Source organism: Scylla paramamosain, chromosome 4 (genome assembly GCF_035594125.1).
Source record: "Scylla paramamosain isolate STU-SP2022 chromosome 4, ASM3559412v1, whole genome shotgun sequence".
NCBI lineage: Eukaryota > Metazoa > Arthropoda > Malacostraca > Decapoda > Portunidae > Scylla > Scylla paramamosain.
In genome coordinates this window covers 30,359,527-30,375,779 of record NC_087154.1, presented here as the reverse complement: position 1 = coordinate 30,375,779, position 16,253 = coordinate 30,359,527, and the positions used below count along the sequence as shown (strand labels likewise).

The window sequence follows — 16,253 nt, the reverse complement described above, 5'->3', positions numbered from 1 at the left end:
ACACACACACACACACACACACACACACACACACACACACACACACACACACACACACACACACACACACTTCCTTATTTCATGAATTCTACCTCACTGTTGTAGAATACAGGTTTTGCACAAAACAACCACTTACATTTCTCTCCAACATCATCTCTCTGAACATCATTTCCCATAAATAATTCCAAATTTTACTTCTACAAAAGGAATTACAACCCATTCTTTCCTTATTTTTTAGAAGTTGCACAACATTTTTTTTTATTGTTTTCACCTCCTCTTCAATACAGAACACATTATATGTGTGTGTATATATATATATATATATATATATATATATATATATATATATATATATATATATATATATATATATATATATATATATATATATATATATATATATATATATATATATATATATATATATATATATATATATATATATATATATATACTTAAATGTTAATCCTTTTTAATTCATATTATTGATATTTATTTTGTTTACTGATAACAAAGCAATATCCCTTTCATATAAACTTCTGACTAAAACAGTTATTTGAAACAAAATTTTTATGCTTTCAAAACAGCAGGCAATCTACCTAAAATAAGCAATGCATTCACAGAATATTTCTAACCCACATAAAATTCACAATGCATGTTTCCTTACAGAAAAAGAAACATGCAAATAAGTATCAAGTATCACCAAAACCTACAAATACTGTACTCATGACATGCATAGTAGTTGTAGGCAGTCACTGCACTATGCCCCCTTTGGAGCATCATGTGCAAACACTGAGAAACTTATCTGAAGGCAGGTTAGATTAGCCATGAGAGATCACAATCTTGCAATGAACCCAACACTCAAGATCTGACACATTACCACTGAGGTTGTAAGTGATCACTGAGGCTGTGGTGGATTTTGGTCACCATTAACTATTCCATCACTACAATCATATTAAAAGAAAATACACAAAGGACACAACTGACTATAAACTGCCTACATTATCAAAAGAGCAACTCTTGGCAAAAATATTGCAGTTAGTAGAGAACTGATAAGATTAACAGCATGGTTGTCCAGGATGTGTGAGCCACTGATGTGCTTCACATTCTCTCCAGGACGCTCAACGATCTTTCCCTCTGAGGTGATTCCTACAAAGTTAAGAAACAAGTTATATTATATATGCCTAATTCAGTGTAGTGCAAGACTTACAAATATTTTATATTTGTAATACAGTATACATACTATTTTTCCTTTTCATGAACTATTTTTTCTCTTAAACAGATTAATTACGTGTCTTTTACACAAATTAATTACGAGTCAACAGAAAGCTATGAGAGAAATGCTTAAATAAAAACCCCCACAAAAAACACATTCCAATTAATTTAATATTATTCATATTTTAATATTTCTGAATCATATAAATACAAAAAACTAAAGTTTTGTTTAAACCATCTACTATTCTTAAATCTAACAGATTACTTTAACTTAAGTTTGAGGGTATCATCTCACCTGAATACTGCATTGTAGCTCCCAGCAAAGAATCAATAAGACTCCCAAGAAGACCCCCTGCAGCACCCACCAGCACAATGGGCCACTGTGGAGGGGCAGCAATCATCACTGGTGTGGACACCAGCATCAGCAATGTCAAGTAATGCCCAAGTCCTACCAACAAACCTCCCAAAAAGCTCACCAACAGCCCAATGAGGCTCACTCCTCCATTGGTTCCTGAAAAAAAAAAAAAAAAAGCACATTCTTAAATAACAATAATAATAGTATAAATTTTTTTTCTATTAAAAAACATACATTTATTAATACTGGCAAAGCATCTCTGTATTTTTCCAGGAATCAAGCCACATCAAAACTAACGTTATTTTTTGTTATACAATAAACTATAAAAAAGCAACTCAACAAACTGTACAGCAAGCCCATTTGCTGATATAGATTTATGAAATTATTTGCTAGTAACAGCAGATGCACAGTGACTGGAAAAGCAAAAATACTGTCATTAGCCTAGAAACAACCATTACTCTACCATTACCTTAAGTGAGAGATGTATCCTTCCAGTTTCACCTAATGAAGGCTGCAAAATGAGTTATCTTGAGGGTGCTACAATTCACAAGATGCCTAGATAACTAATCAAACAGAAAACATTATGGGAATACATAACCATTCTTAGTGACCCCAATGAATAAAGATGCCTAGATAACTAATCAAACAGAAAACATTATGGGAATACATAACCATTCTTAGTGACCCCAATGAATACTGAAAAACCATCTCTGCAGCTGTGAGTGACCTAACAGCTAGTAAATAAATATTCAACAGGAAACAATTATTCTCTAAGTTACCTCTTGGAACAGACTGTAAGTTGGTGATGAGCAGGGGGTCTCCAAAGCTTAGAACTGCTCCAAACTCTGAGGCCCAAGTATCTCCATTACAACAAGCTAAAGCTCCTGTAAGAGTGAGGAAATTTTCCAATGGTTTAGGTTTCTTTTGCTGGGTAACTCATATATCCAAGTTTAATGATAAAAAAACACAACTCTTTCATCTTTCTCTCCTCATACTGTAAATTTCAGTATGCCATCAGATACTAAGATTCAAAAACATGTTTTATTCTACTTTACAAACCTAGGACTGCCACACTAAGCCAAGAACATCGGTAGCTATAGATAAGATCCACTGGGTTTTCACCACACCCACAATCCACAATATAGAACCAAGCTATGAGACTGGCTACACCTCCATTGCACATCACCTGCACCCAGTTCCTTTCACCACCTGCAAATAGAATACCATTATCAATAAGAGGAATGACACATGTGTAAGCTTAAATTTCATAGGTGTATATACCATATTTTTAAATTCATTTGCATTTTCTATTTCCTATTCCAAAATTACAATTCATATTTAGTAATGCTTATCATGACTAAAAAGTCTCTTACACAGATCAGGTACAGTACTAATAAATGGTATTTTTATATTTTACCTTCTTTATGATCACTTTCAAGTTTTCTCTTCATAGCAGACTTGTATTTTGTTGCTTTGGATGACGACACAAAAAAGATAAGAAGATTGACGAAGAAAACATAGCTTCCGAGTGTTAAGAGAAAACCAACAATAAGACCTGGGAATAGAAAGGGTTAAATGTTATATCAATTAGTATATTGTTATCTTATATATTTTATCTTCCCATATCTAGAAGTAAAATGTATGCTGCATTCACAAATACTGTGTACTGTGTATGCCCAAACAAATTGTAAAGGTGTATGAAGAGGGTGGAAGGTTAGTAAATGAAAAGAAGTTACTAATAATTACAGTGATATGAAAGGAAAAATGGCTGACATTTTCAGAAAGCATGAAAATGAGAAATATAGATATACAGATTGATGTTCACTCAGAGAAAGAATTATAAGAGAGAAATTACAGAAATTTTAACAAAATAAGAACATATGAAAACAAGGGAAGCTGCAAGAAGACATCAGGCCTGATTTTGATAATGATGTAATGAAACTACACACATACTATGCTAAACTAAAACTGAATATGAGTCTCTCTGCAAATGATGCATGGAAAAAAATGCCACTCTGCAAATGATGCTTGAAAAAATAAAAAAAACAAGTGAAATGTTTTCAGAGAAGAAAAGAGTAAAGGGAAAGCATCTGCCATTCCATCCAGTTACAGTTCCATGCCTAAAGCAAGGTGTCATCAAGCTGAATGGGCAAACAATGCATGAAATTTGAAGACAATTTTTGTAGGAAAGATAATTGGTAATGTAATTTGATACACATAGGATAAAAGAACGAACAATAAAAAGGATACTATAGAATGACATCATAATTACTAAACTGGCATGTTAATAAAACCAGAAAACAGAATACAAAGTAAAGACCTATGATCCAAAATGCAGACATGGCTTTTGTCAGAGGTGCCTCTGATATAAAAATAAGAGGCACCAAGAGCATTTCTCTGTATGGGACATTTGGAATATAAATTAGAGGAAGAGTATAAATTATAGGAAAAGAAACTGATTGTGGAGTGGCAAGTAGTAAAGCATTACATCATGAGTTTAGTCCCTTAGAAGAATTGAGGAAATGATATAACAAGGAATAAAGAAAATACTGTAGGTATAGGATAATCTCCAAGAAAACGTGGTATTTTCATTAACAATGGTGAGAGACTCATGTACATGTTTGCAAGGATGACATGCATATACAGGAATGAATGGATACTTTTTACTATGTCCATTCCAAGAAAGAATTTTCAAAAACTGGCATCAGAATAAATAGGTAGATGGATAGAATGACATATGGATGTTTCACTACTATGTGTTTAAAAGTTAATGCAACTCTAATTCTAGATAAATTTGTAGTGTTCAGACTCTGATACATAACTTGAATTATTAGTGTCAGGAAACATGAATTTAAATTGCATGATGTTATGCAGATCTAGCAAACAAAGATAAGAAGTCTGCTTTTGTTTTGTTAGGGTCCGATGGGAAAAAGTAGAAAGCACAATAATATCAAAAAATTTTCTACGTGTAATAAAAAGCTTTCCTCAGACTCACCACACACAGCACCACTAGATGACAGGGACTTCTTCCTCAGGCCCCACCATGCCACTATCACAGGCAGCAGTGTGGCACTGAGCCATCTGGAGGGCTCTATGACACTTCCTAAACAAAAAAAATAATAGCAATAAATCATAATAACAAAATAATCTATGACTAAGAAAGCAATTTTCTTTGACAATAATTTTATTCTCAAATTTCATTTCATCTCACATATATAATACCTTTTTATTTTCTTGCACTACAAACCTGCACTACAAATTATATATATATATATATATATATATATATATATATATATATATATATATATATATATATATATATATATATATATATATATATATATATATATATATTACTTAGAACATTGGTGTTGGTTAACTTTCTATTAGAAAAATTGGGTTATGGAGATCTCAACCAAAGCTGCAAGAGATAATCAGAAAAGCACTTTCTTTTTTTTTACCTGCTTACCTGGTGATTCACTCATTAATTTTCATAAATATTACCTAGCACTGGCAACATCTTGGCACATTGTGAATCCAACAGTTAGTCTCTGGATGTTCACACACAAAACAGGTATGCTGCCACACTGCCATAGCTAATCAAACTACACATTAAGGCACGACTAAAAATGTATCACCAGACTCACTTCAGCTATGCCTATCTAATCTTTTCATCCTATCTTTCTCTACGTCAGCTATGCCTATCTAATCTTTTCATCCTATCTTTCTCTATCATTGAATATAATTTATCTCTTGTATACCTTAGCTTCCTATTTCATATCCCTCCATCTGATGAAGTCAAAGGAGCCATCATTTACAATGAGTAATGGTTGGTTATCTATGAGGGAGGAGAGCCCAAAAAATACATGCCAACCCTGATAACAAGAAATCAACATGTCAGTGGCTGCTGTTGTTACTTCCCACCACCAAATTTGTCTTGAGTCATGTCAGACACTGCAAATTTTTCTCCACTCCAACTTGTCCACAATATTTTTTTTTTTTCACTTCATCTTATCAATAAAATTTTGGATGGTCATCAGCAGCATTGTTTGTTGAGCAGTTTGTACCCATGATGATGAAAGGTAAAAAATTGAATATAGATGAATGGATGGATTACTGAAATACTGTTCTATCTACATGCAACATCTGAGCCATACAATGGTAGAAGGGCACACATTGTACCCAGAGACTGGAAACAGAATCTTTCAGTTGTTATCTAAGCACACTAACATTAACAGTACAGAATAGCATGACATTGGCTGGTCTAGGCAAAATGGTGAATCCAGCAAGGCTTTGGAACCAAGAAAGCCAATAAATTGCTGTTGAATCTGCACTTATCCATCTATCATGAATTTAAAGAAATTAGTTTGCTATTGTTCAGATCATTAGCATAACACTGAAGAACCTGAGACAGTATTGTAGAGTGGTTTGAGCTACTGCTGCTGTTGCTTCATAGTAGAGTTTTGCAGTGCAAGCTGTGCTGTGGATGATTATATCTCTGTCCAGACAGACCTTTCTCACACCTGTTGAACTGTTATTCATAGGTACTAAATTTGTAGGCTATTGCAGAAAAATTAATAAATAAATGAAATAAAAATAAAAATAAAATAAATAGATAAATAAATAAAATTAAATGAAGAAGAAAGTTGACAATGAGACTGCTAGAGTTCAAACTATTTTTTTTGTGTAAAAGCAATGCAATGTATTATGATGAGCTGAGAATAATGATCACATTTAAAACTGTTAGAAATTACCCCTTTTGTCCTCCTGGACATCTACAGTCATGCAGATGCTGTGCAAGTTGAATTATCTGCTATGCTATATCTTGCTATATAAAAGTAATAAGCTTTTAAACCTTAAACCTCACCAAACACTATAACCTCCTTTTCTTGGGCTTCACTCCCCTGGATGCCCCCAAAGTTGCTCTCCTGACTGATCTTACGTTTGTTAGGGAGGGAAAAGCAAAGCATTTATAATGTGTTTTTTTTTTTATGTAACCAATATTCTTAACATACAAAGATGCAGAAAAATATGCAAATTTTAAAGCACTGAAATACCATGATCTCTGCATGATTAAATAAATACTATGCATCTGAACACACTACCATAAGTACCCTGGTTGATATTCATGGTGGTCACTGTTACCTGCCACACCTGCCTGCCCCTCACCTGAGCCTGGATGCCGCGGTCAGGATTTACAGAACATGAAAAGTCTGCCGGGTCAGGAAGTAACTCTCTAACCTCCCTCAAGTCACGCTACCAAGACTCTCTATGGGACTTAGCGTATAGCTGCTGTTATTATGTGGCTTCGCCGTGCATTGAAGTAATCTATGTGGATTTTCCTTCATCTGCCCTAAGTAAATACAACGGTTTTTGAGGCTTTGGCTACTTACCGCCTATTGTTGACGACACGAAGGCGTTGATAAACCATAGTACCACAGATATTGGAAGCGTAATAAAAAGTAAAAGTAGAAATGTTTGCCGCATGGTCAATACAACGCAGAGCACTGCCGCACACCCACCCCGTGCCGCGTCCACCCTTACACTGATGCCAGCCGCTGAGGCCTGAGAGCCTGAGACAGTTGCCGCGTCTATCAGCCCTGCCGCGTTCCATATGGCAATGACAGTTCTCGGCGTGAATTTCTGCCACCACAACGGCACTCTCCTTAAGTTGGATCCTATTACTAACACAGAAGCATGAGCAAGACGCTGCACTACCATCCTATCACAAACTACACAGGAGTATGGGCTGAAGGTAAATAAAAAGTAGAGTAAACTTTTGATCCACGAATAGACGGGAAGGAGCTACACCATAATGAAAAAAAAAAAAAAAACTGAACTCTACTATACTATATACTATACAGAGTCCTTGCTAAAACGCATGCCGTTACTATTAATAATGTCATGCACGTAGTGTTAACGGTCTCCAATCTTCCAGTAACGGAGCAATGTGAGCACATTGTTCTGTAGCTTCTTGTTCTGATATTTTGAGTGTAGCTGATTTAGCCTTTAACGGTTTTTCTGCCGCATCCCAATAATGCAGCAAGAGATGAAGCAGAAACAATTAAATGTGTTTTCTGCCACGTGGTCTGAACGAGTGAGCACTGCTAAGCTGTTTTACTTCTGGTCGTGAGGTTATATTTGCAATTATTCCTCCATACTTAAACTTTGATGTAGCGCATCAAAAGTCAACAGTAGGAAATAAAATGGAGAAAAACTTTGCTTCATCCTTCCCGCTGTTGCATCTTTGATTGGTGTTGAGAGAAAGATGAGAGGAATGATCTTGTATGATGTTCTGCACAGTTAGCTTTGAACTATTTCGAGAGAACGATCCTGAAATTAATTGTCTGTTTGAGATTGGAGCTCTTTCCGACTCACATTGTGTGCACGGCAATTAACAGGGTTTAGACACCTAGCAGCCCTTGGCCAACCTTCTTTTTAAACCTGGCAAGATGTTGACTGGGCATTGCGTGGGAGTTGAGATGGTGTAATCAGGTGTTCCATGGGCTAGGCTCTGCCAGACAGGGTGGACGTGGCTCCTGGTGGATGCCTTGAATAGTGTCAGTCAGCACTTGCATGCAAGATGTTATTAAAGTGTGGAATAAAACCAATAGTGATCATATTAGGCGAGATTACTGCTGATTCCGTCTTCTTCCCTTCTTTCCTTTGTACCTTCACAGAAATGCTCTCTCTCTCTCTCTCTCTCTCTCTCTCTCTCTCTCTCTCTCTCTCTCTCTCTCTCTCTCTCTCTCTCTCACGAGGCATCACAAGACCATATCACCGACATTCTCATGAAATAGAGGACAGAGAGAACAGGATGTTAATTGAAGTCGCTGGAATAATGAGGAATGAGAGACAGAAGAGAAAACTGCGAAAAAAAAAAAAAATCAGAAAATGGGCCATCTGAACTAGGTAAAGAATAGAGAGAATAAATGAAAATCTAAACTAGGAAGCATAGGTAAAAACAAAAATAAATAAATAAATACATAAATAAATAAATAAATAAATAAATAAATAAATAAATATATATATATATATATATATATATATATATATATATATATATATATATATATATATATATATATATATATATATATATATATATATATATATATATATATATATATATATATATATATATATATATATATATATATATATATATAACTTACCTCCTGTAATTAACACACTATTCGAAAATCTAACCTAGAACCTGAAAGTAATGCAGACACAGACTACAGTTTGAGAATATATAGCAGTGATAGGGCTTTGCACACAAGGCAGCTGCCAACTCCCTCACAAGAAGACGACTAGAGAACACGCTGGAAAGACTGTGACAAGGACAAACCCATAACAGAAATTTATTCCGCAGTTACATTGACAACAACCAGTGTTCAATGGCGGATTGGGCTGATAGATCTAAATGTTCCGAAATCATAGGCAACCGTCTTCACATCAGCTGTATTAAATAAAAACATGGAGACATATGCACATCCTTATAAGAGCTCCAAACAAGTCCTCCCCTCCCTCTCCCAGGCAGCTTCGAGCGTTAAGCACACATGGATTTATTCACAGATAAGCTATGCTCGGTACCAGTCCCACTTGTCCACAGAAATCCATTCGAAAAAAAAAAAAAACGGTGCTGCACTTGTCAGTTTCTTCCACCGCTTTAACATGATACATTTGATCTTAAATCCGTTCAGAATTATGCTCACAACGTAGTGTTGTAAAATGTGTTTAGTCGCCTCTTGCTGCTCTACAGTGAGTGAAGAACATTAGGGAGCTTTTAGACAAACATAACTTAATAAATCAGTCACAGCATGGCTTCACGAAAGGGAAGTCTTGCCTGACGAACTTGTTAAGTTTTCACAGTAAGGTTTACTAGGCGGCAGATAATGGTGATAGCTATGACGTCCTATATCTGGACTTTGGTAAAGCGTTTGACAAGGTACCCCATCAACCCCATCAGAGGCTCCTGAGAAAGGTTAGGGCACACGGGATAGATGGGAAGGTGTTAAAGCCCCGTACACACGGAGCATCTTGATGCGCGATGTGTTGAAGCGACGAGTTGAAAAACGTTAATTTCAACTCGTCGCTGCACCATGAACACAGTCATGACGCGGAGCCATTTCAAATCGCTGAGCAGTGTGTCAATGACCGCTGAAGAAGAAGGATGCACGCGCTCTCTCTTCCGCCATGTTTTCATACAATGGCTCAACCAACAAAGCCGTTCGAATGGACGAAGTGTATTACCTTACATTTCATTGAGTTGCTAAAGCAGCACCCAGCCATTTGGAATATCAAGTGCAAGGAGTACAAGATGAGAAATATCAAGGGTATAAGCATGGAAACTCTAAAAGCTGACTTATCTTCTTTTGTAAATTGTAATGTGCGGTATGAAGACATCACCAAAAACTCCATACACTGAAAACACAGTTTCACAGAGAAATGACTGCCATCAATGCATCAAAGAAGTCTGGTGCTGGCACGACAGATGTATACACTCCAAAGCTGTGGTGCTTTAATGATTTACTTTTCCTTGCTGAAGAAGAAATCATACGTACCTCAACTTCCAGTTTAGTTTTCAAAAGTTTTTTTTTTAGCTGCACACACAGCAACTATACTCCACAGTACAGTTTGTTCGCAGAGTAGAGTGTCGGCAGACACCTCCCGTGAAAGCCAAATGATGACAAATCTGATGGCTCACCCAAGGATGAGATTCGCAGTGATGCAGCCCGTTTGGACGCTAGTGTCAATTTTTCAACACCACTACTGCATCACGTCGCTGACACATGATGCTCCGTGTGTACGTGGCTTTAGGCTGGATAAGGTCGTGGCTAAGCGACAGGCGACAGAGTTGTAATAAACGGCTCAAAATCTGAGTAGAGTCAAGTAATTAGTGGGGTGCCACAGGGATCAGTATTATTGCCATTGTTGTTTCTAATATATATCAGTGACTCGGATAGTGGAATTAGTGGTGATATTAGTAAATTTGCAGATGACACGAAGATAGATAGATTAATTAGGTAAGAATCGGATGCCATTGTCTTGCAGGCAGATTTGGATAAGATGAACGAATGGCAGACAGATGGCAAATGCAAAGTACTTAGTGTAGGTAGAAGAAACCCACACATTAGGAACACAACAAACAATGAAGCTCTAGTAGGTTCAGAATACGAAAAAGATTCAGGAGTTATAGTTAGCTCTGAACTTCATCTAAGAAAACAGTGCATAAAAGCCAGAAACTGGGCAAATAGGGTATTAGGTTCATTTTTAGGAGTGTTAAAAGTAGAAATCCCAAAGTAATATTTAAGTTATATTTGGAGCTGGTCAGACCTCATCTAGATTACGCTGTGCAGTTCTGATCACCATATTACAGGAAGGATGTTTCTACAAAGCGAGATTAAAGCTGCTAAATTTACATTCGTTAGAGAGACGTAGGTTTAGAGGGGACCTGATAGAAGACTTCAAGTGGTATAAGGGTAAAAACAAGGGGGACGTAAGCAAAATTATTAGGGTCAGTAACCAGGATAGAACAAGAAGTAACGGATTCAAGCTTGAAAAATTTAGGTTTAAAAACAAGATAGGAAGGAATTGGTGCTCAAATAGAGTGGTAGATGAAAGGAACGGACTCAGTAATCAATCTGTTAGTACTGAGTCATTAGGGAGCTTTAAGAGAAGATTAGATAGATTTATGGATGGGGATGATAGATGGAAATAGGTAGGTATATTTCATACAGGGACTGCCACGTGTAGGCCTGATGCTTTCTTGCAGCTTCCCTTACTTCTTATGTTCTTATGCTCTTATGAGCCTTCTGTGACTGATATCAGTCAGACTCTGTGTGACAGTGCCAGTAACTTTCTAATGTTATTGTTATTAATATCTCGTTGTCATGACATAATGTTCAATTACATGTTCTTTCTTTCCTTCCCCCCCACCCCCTGCATGAGCAGACCCTCTAGCTAATCAGAAATCGAAATGTTTCGTGACAGGTTGCCATGACGACCACCAGCGTCACTCAACCTGTACAGCGTGTGTCACTATTGTCTGAGCTGGGCTTACACGCCGCGTGCTGCTGCCCTGTGCTTTGTTTCTGAAAGCTATGGAATATTACATCTAAAAAAGTGTTTTCTACCTTCAATGTGAAACCTATAACAGCACAAGTGATAAACTGACATTTGTGAGAAAAGTAAATAAGCTTTATTTAAGTCGCAGAATGTACTAAATGTAATAGAAAAATCTTGTGTGTTGAAAGTACAAGAAAATTATATCATATGATAATTATAATAACAAACTATATTATTGCTGAAGATAATAACCAACATTCACCACCTGATTCAATGGCAAACCCGTGGAGCAAAGTTTTAACTCCTACGACCGATAGCCTGCTTCAACCAGCACACGTCATCGCTTTTGCTGACAGACAACAAAGAGCGAACGAAAAAAACGGAAAGAAAACTAAAAAGACGTATGCGTTGAAGGAGAAAGATTTTGTCACCTACAACTACACTGAGGGGCGAGGAAGCGAGGACGACAATACGCTCTCCAACATCTTGGTGAGGGCCATGCAGCGGAAGACCAAGAGAAGAGAGATCGATGACGCAATGAAAATGAAGCGGCTACAGGAAACTAAACTGAAAGCAGAAGAAGAAAAAAGGCGTTGTCAGGAAGCAAAATTTAGACAAGAAAGCAAACTTCGCGAGATGAAAGAGATGCATCAACTAAGGATACTAAAGGAGGAACAATGGCGAGCGAGGGAAGCCAGGCAAGCGAGGAACAATAAACTTGCAGACACGTTCAATAAAGCACGACTCTTGCGTAACTCCTTCAGAGCTTTTAGAAAACTCATAGAGATGAGTAAAACCAACAAGATTAAAGCCAAAAATCACTATAGACAAAAAGTTGTTCAAAGAGCTTTTTCCAAATTACTGATTCACAGCTCCAAGGAAATCCAGTGGAGGGATCAAGTGGCCACACATTTTTATGAAGCTTGGCTCCTTCAAAAGTATTTTGCAAAATGGAAAGAGGTGCATTAATTTTTATATTTTGTTTTATTTAAAATTTCATTCATTCATGAACAATGCACGATTATACACGTGTTGAAATTTTTATCCATATATATATATATATATATATATATATATATATATATATATATATATATATATATATATATATATATATATATATATATATATATATATATATATATATATATATATACACACACACACACATACACACACACACATACACACATTTTTCGTTTTCTAGGGGAAGGCAGAGAAGGACCGACAGGTGATGAGGGCCACATGCCATCATCATCAGTGTCTCCTCCGGCGAGCCCTGTGGATTTGGCGATGGACAGCTCTTGACCTCATACTGCAACATCGAGCTGACTCCTTAAGGGCCTCTAAACACTACCTTGGGTGAGAGACTCCATTTCTTGAGCCGGCATGCCTTTAGAATGTATAAGAGAAAGGTGTATTAGCCTATTTAATAATATTTCTTCTTTTCCTTCAGGAAGCTCCTCGCCTACAGCCTATCAGCTTGGAAACGTTATGCTAGGACGAGGAGATCAAGACGATGGAGAGATGTTGTGGGCACCAGCCTCAGAGGGCTTGTTAAGGACATTGTCCCAGATTTCTCTCCGTCCTCCTGCTCTGATGACGACGATGACAACGATAGATTGAAGTCTCCTGACTGGACGATGTCAGTGCTTTCTTGAAATTATCTTAAAACTTAATATATATATATATATATATATATATATATATATATATATATATATATATATATATATATATATATATATATATATATATATATATATATATATATATATATATATATATATATATATATATATATATATATATATATATATATATATATATATATATATATATTAAAAAAAAATCTGAGGCATTCTTAAATGTGCTTTCGTGCAGAAATATTTTCGAGATTATCTCAATCTAAAGAAAACCTCTTCTTTCATATATACGTATTTCTCTATCTTTTCATTCTTTTACTCACTTGACCTTTTCCTGTGATCAATATCAAATACACTTGAAAGTGTCACAGAGGCTGGTGGGGATGATGAAATGTAAGAAGGCAGAAACATCAAAATGGTCCTTACTGACGCCAAGCTCCTTACCACTGAAGGAGGGAAGCGCACTTCACATCTAATGAAAAAGACCACATGCAGCCTGTGCGGGCGCTGTGTACGAAAATGGATTGCTCTCTCTCTCTCTCTCTCTCTCTCTGTGTGTGTGAAAATATTGTACAGTACTAATGCCTATAGCATGCACCTGTACTACACTATCTTGATCCTGTGGTGCACAAGAAAAGAAGCAACGATATGCTGATGCAGTTTTGGCTCAGTGTGATCACGGACTGATCTTTCCCACAAGTTAAATCATCCTAGACAGAGTACAACTTTGAGAATCATCTGACTTGGTGAGGCATCAATTATTATTATTATTTTTTTTTTTTGTGGAAAATCCAAAATACGATATTTTCAAGAAAATGCATTTTTTTTTTTTTTTTTTACCGTGAATGGTTCCTTAATAGTGATAGCAATTCAGTTCTGTCTCCTGCATGCACCTCCATGCGTTGAAGGTAATTATCACAATGAATTATTAGTATAAATTTCGCGTGCTCACAAAATTAGACAAGTTTCAACCCTAATACTTGTATGAATTGTGCAATTAATTTTTATCAAATACTAAAAATACTCACTAACCAGTTAGGCCTGTACCACAACTGTACAAATTTAGCAGGACCAAAAGTCATGTAAAGATCACAGAAAGCAAGCTGATCATCTGGCTCGAGCTATGGTTTCCAGAAATGTAATTATTTCTCTGACATTATCTTCTGATATCCTGCAACACTTCAAACTCCAAGTGTAGATTAGTAGCAAATAACAAACTTTATTTTATCAAACCCATTTTCTTCCATTGGAATTCCACTAATAATGGCAGCAAATAATAAGAAAGGGCTAAGTCACTTCTTTGAGTCACACTGCACTTTTCCATTTAGAAATCCTGTACCTGTTTGTAGAAATTATTATCATTCCATATCTCTCACATCTTAATGGCCCCTATTCTGTCCTCTTCACAATATTTTTTCTTCTTATCTAGCATTAATGAAAGTTCCTTACTAGTCATGAGTCATCCATCATTTTATATATATATATATATATATATATATATATATATATATATATATATATATATATATATATATATATATATATATATATATATATATATATATATATATATATATATATATATATATATATATTTTTTTTTTCCCACTAAAATCCACAACAGATATGTTTAAAACTTTGGCCCTGATAACTTCATTTAGATGATGGTATTTATTTACTTATGAATTTATTATCATCATCATCAAAATGTGTTTGCACTACTTGTGGGATGCAAAAATTTCAACCCATTTTACTGATAAACTAGAAACCTTTATTTTAGGATAAGAATTTATTGTCAAGTCTCAACATGCTTTTATAGAGGAACACAATTTTAACATAGGCTAAAAATATGTAATGGTGAGAAATGCTTAGAGATTGTAATGATGATGAACCTATGATTCCCAATTCAGATGTAAAACCACAGTTAAATACATTTCCTATGGTGTAGGTGCAAGTCACAGGATTAATAGTTTCACAACATATATTGTAAGTAAACAATGATCAATTCTACACATTTCATAAAGCAAGAGACTGTGACATGATGGGCACCCTACAGTTGATTTGCTTAGGCTGTAGCTTGATAGCAAGTGAGTATAAGAGGGCTGAGATGAGGTGTAAGGGATGCAAAAAATATACCATTCAAATGACTATCTGGGTGGGCATTTTACACATTTATTTTTTGTTAAGACAAACCATAATTTTCCTTATGTTATATCACTCAGTATCTCCAAATATACCCAAGAAGGGAAATGCGTTGGCTGGGAAAACCTTACTAGAGGTTGGAAATTATGATGTGTTATTTCCTGATGACAATCTATTGTATCAATATGTACTCAAATAAATATTATAATTATAAAATTATTTCCACAATTTCCCACAGTATGCAAATAGACATTAGTAACATTTCCCCTTGGCACATATTAACTTTTCTCTCAGAAAACTTCTGATTACCATAATATATAATCTATTAATTACAATTCTACATTTGCCAACCAAAATATTTCTTGAAGCTTCAATCTGCTTTCACAATATATAATCTATTACTTACATATATCTGGCAACCAAAATAGTTCTTGAAGTCTCAATTTGCTTCAAGAAGTTTGGACCTTCAGCAGAATTTTTCCATAACAATTACACAAAACCCTACAATACAGTAAGTTTATATTTACAGATGTCAATACAACACTATGAAAAATATTTAAACCATGAAAATATAAACATACAGTAAAACAGGTTCTTTGGTGTTTAAATCCAAATAATGTATATAATAAATATTATTATTATCTGATATTTTAATATATATATATATATATATATATATATATATATATATATATATATATATATATATATATATATATATATATATATATATATATATATGCTTAAATTACACCACCACTGAACAAATGTGGTAGTTAAGCCACAGCAATATCCTCATACATCTCTCCAATACAATACAC

The 16,253-nt window shown here is 35.2% G+C and overlaps 2 protein-coding genes across 6 annotated transcripts; one reads left to right on the top strand and one right to left on the bottom strand.

Annotated features, from left to right (window-relative positions):
* Window positions 1–460: 460 nt before the first annotated feature.
* Window positions 461–7,323, bottom strand: LOC135099965 (transmembrane protein 19-like). 4 transcript variants are annotated; one of them, XM_064002724.1, is made up of 7 exons: window positions 7,096–7,323; window positions 4,566–4,673; window positions 2,988–3,125; window positions 2,630–2,779; window positions 2,350–2,454; window positions 1,511–1,726; window positions 461–1,149 (listed from the first exon to the last, which is right to left on the bottom strand). In XM_064002724.1, the coding sequence occupies exons 1-7, from the start codon at window positions 7,292–7,294 to the stop codon at window positions 998–1,000; spliced, it is 1,068 nt and encodes a 355-aa protein (XP_063858794.1). In that variant the 5' UTR covers window positions 7,295–7,323; the 3' UTR covers window positions 461–997. The 4 variants fall into 4 exon arrangements, with proteins under 4 accessions (XP_063858794.1, XP_063858795.1, XP_063858797.1 ...); XM_064002725.1 differs by having other exon boundaries at window positions 6,967–7,100; XM_064002727.1 differs by lacking the exon at window positions 7,096–7,323 and adding an exon at window positions 5,078–5,231.
* LOC135099964 (coiled-coil domain-containing protein 191-like) lies at window positions 7,196–13,307 on the top strand. 2 transcript variants are annotated; one of them, XR_010268468.1, is made up of 3 exons: window positions 7,196–7,328; window positions 12,852–13,006; window positions 13,101–13,307. XR_010268468.1 is itself a non-coding variant. In XM_064002722.1 (3 exons), exons 1-3 carry the CDS (start codon window positions 11,852–11,854, stop codon window positions 13,303–13,305), a joined length of 1,113 nt encoding a protein of 370 aa, XP_063858792.1. In that variant the 5' UTR covers window positions 10,914–11,851; the 3' UTR covers window positions 13,306–13,307. The 2 variants fall into 2 exon arrangements, 1 of the variants encoding a protein (XP_063858792.1); XM_064002722.1 differs by lacking the exon at window positions 7,196–7,328 and adding an exon at window positions 10,914–12,604.
* Window positions 13,308–16,253: the final 2,946 nt, after the last annotated feature.

What these genes read in the sequence shown, in the direction of transcription:
- LOC135099965 (XM_064002724.1), bottom strand. Translation starts at nt 7,294, where the DNA reads ATGGTAGTGCAGCGTCTTGCTCATGCTTCTGTGTTAGTAATAGGATCC. An exon ending in GCTTAGTGTGGCAGTCCTAG is followed by an intron (nt 2,455 to 2,629) that starts GTTTGTAAAGTA and finishes TCACTCTTACAG; the next exon opens with GAGCTTTAGCTTGTTGTAAT. An exon ending in CTTACAGTCTGTTCCAAGAG is followed by an intron (nt 1,727 to 2,349) that starts GTAACTTAGAGA and finishes TTTTTTTTTCAG; the next exon opens with GAACCAATGGAGGAGTGAGC.
- LOC135099964 (XM_064002722.1), top strand. Translation starts at nt 11,852, where the DNA reads ATGATAATTATAATAACAAACTATATTATTGCTGAAGATAATAACCAA. An exon ending in ATTTTGCAAAATGGAAAGAG is followed by an intron (nt 12,605 to 12,851) that starts GTGCATTAATTT and finishes TTCGTTTTCTAG; the next exon opens with GGGAAGGCAGAGAAGGACCG. An exon ending in GCCTCTAAACACTACCTTGG is followed by an intron (nt 13,007 to 13,100) that starts GTGAGAGACTCC and finishes CTTTTCCTTCAG; the next exon opens with GAAGCTCCTCGCCTACAGCC.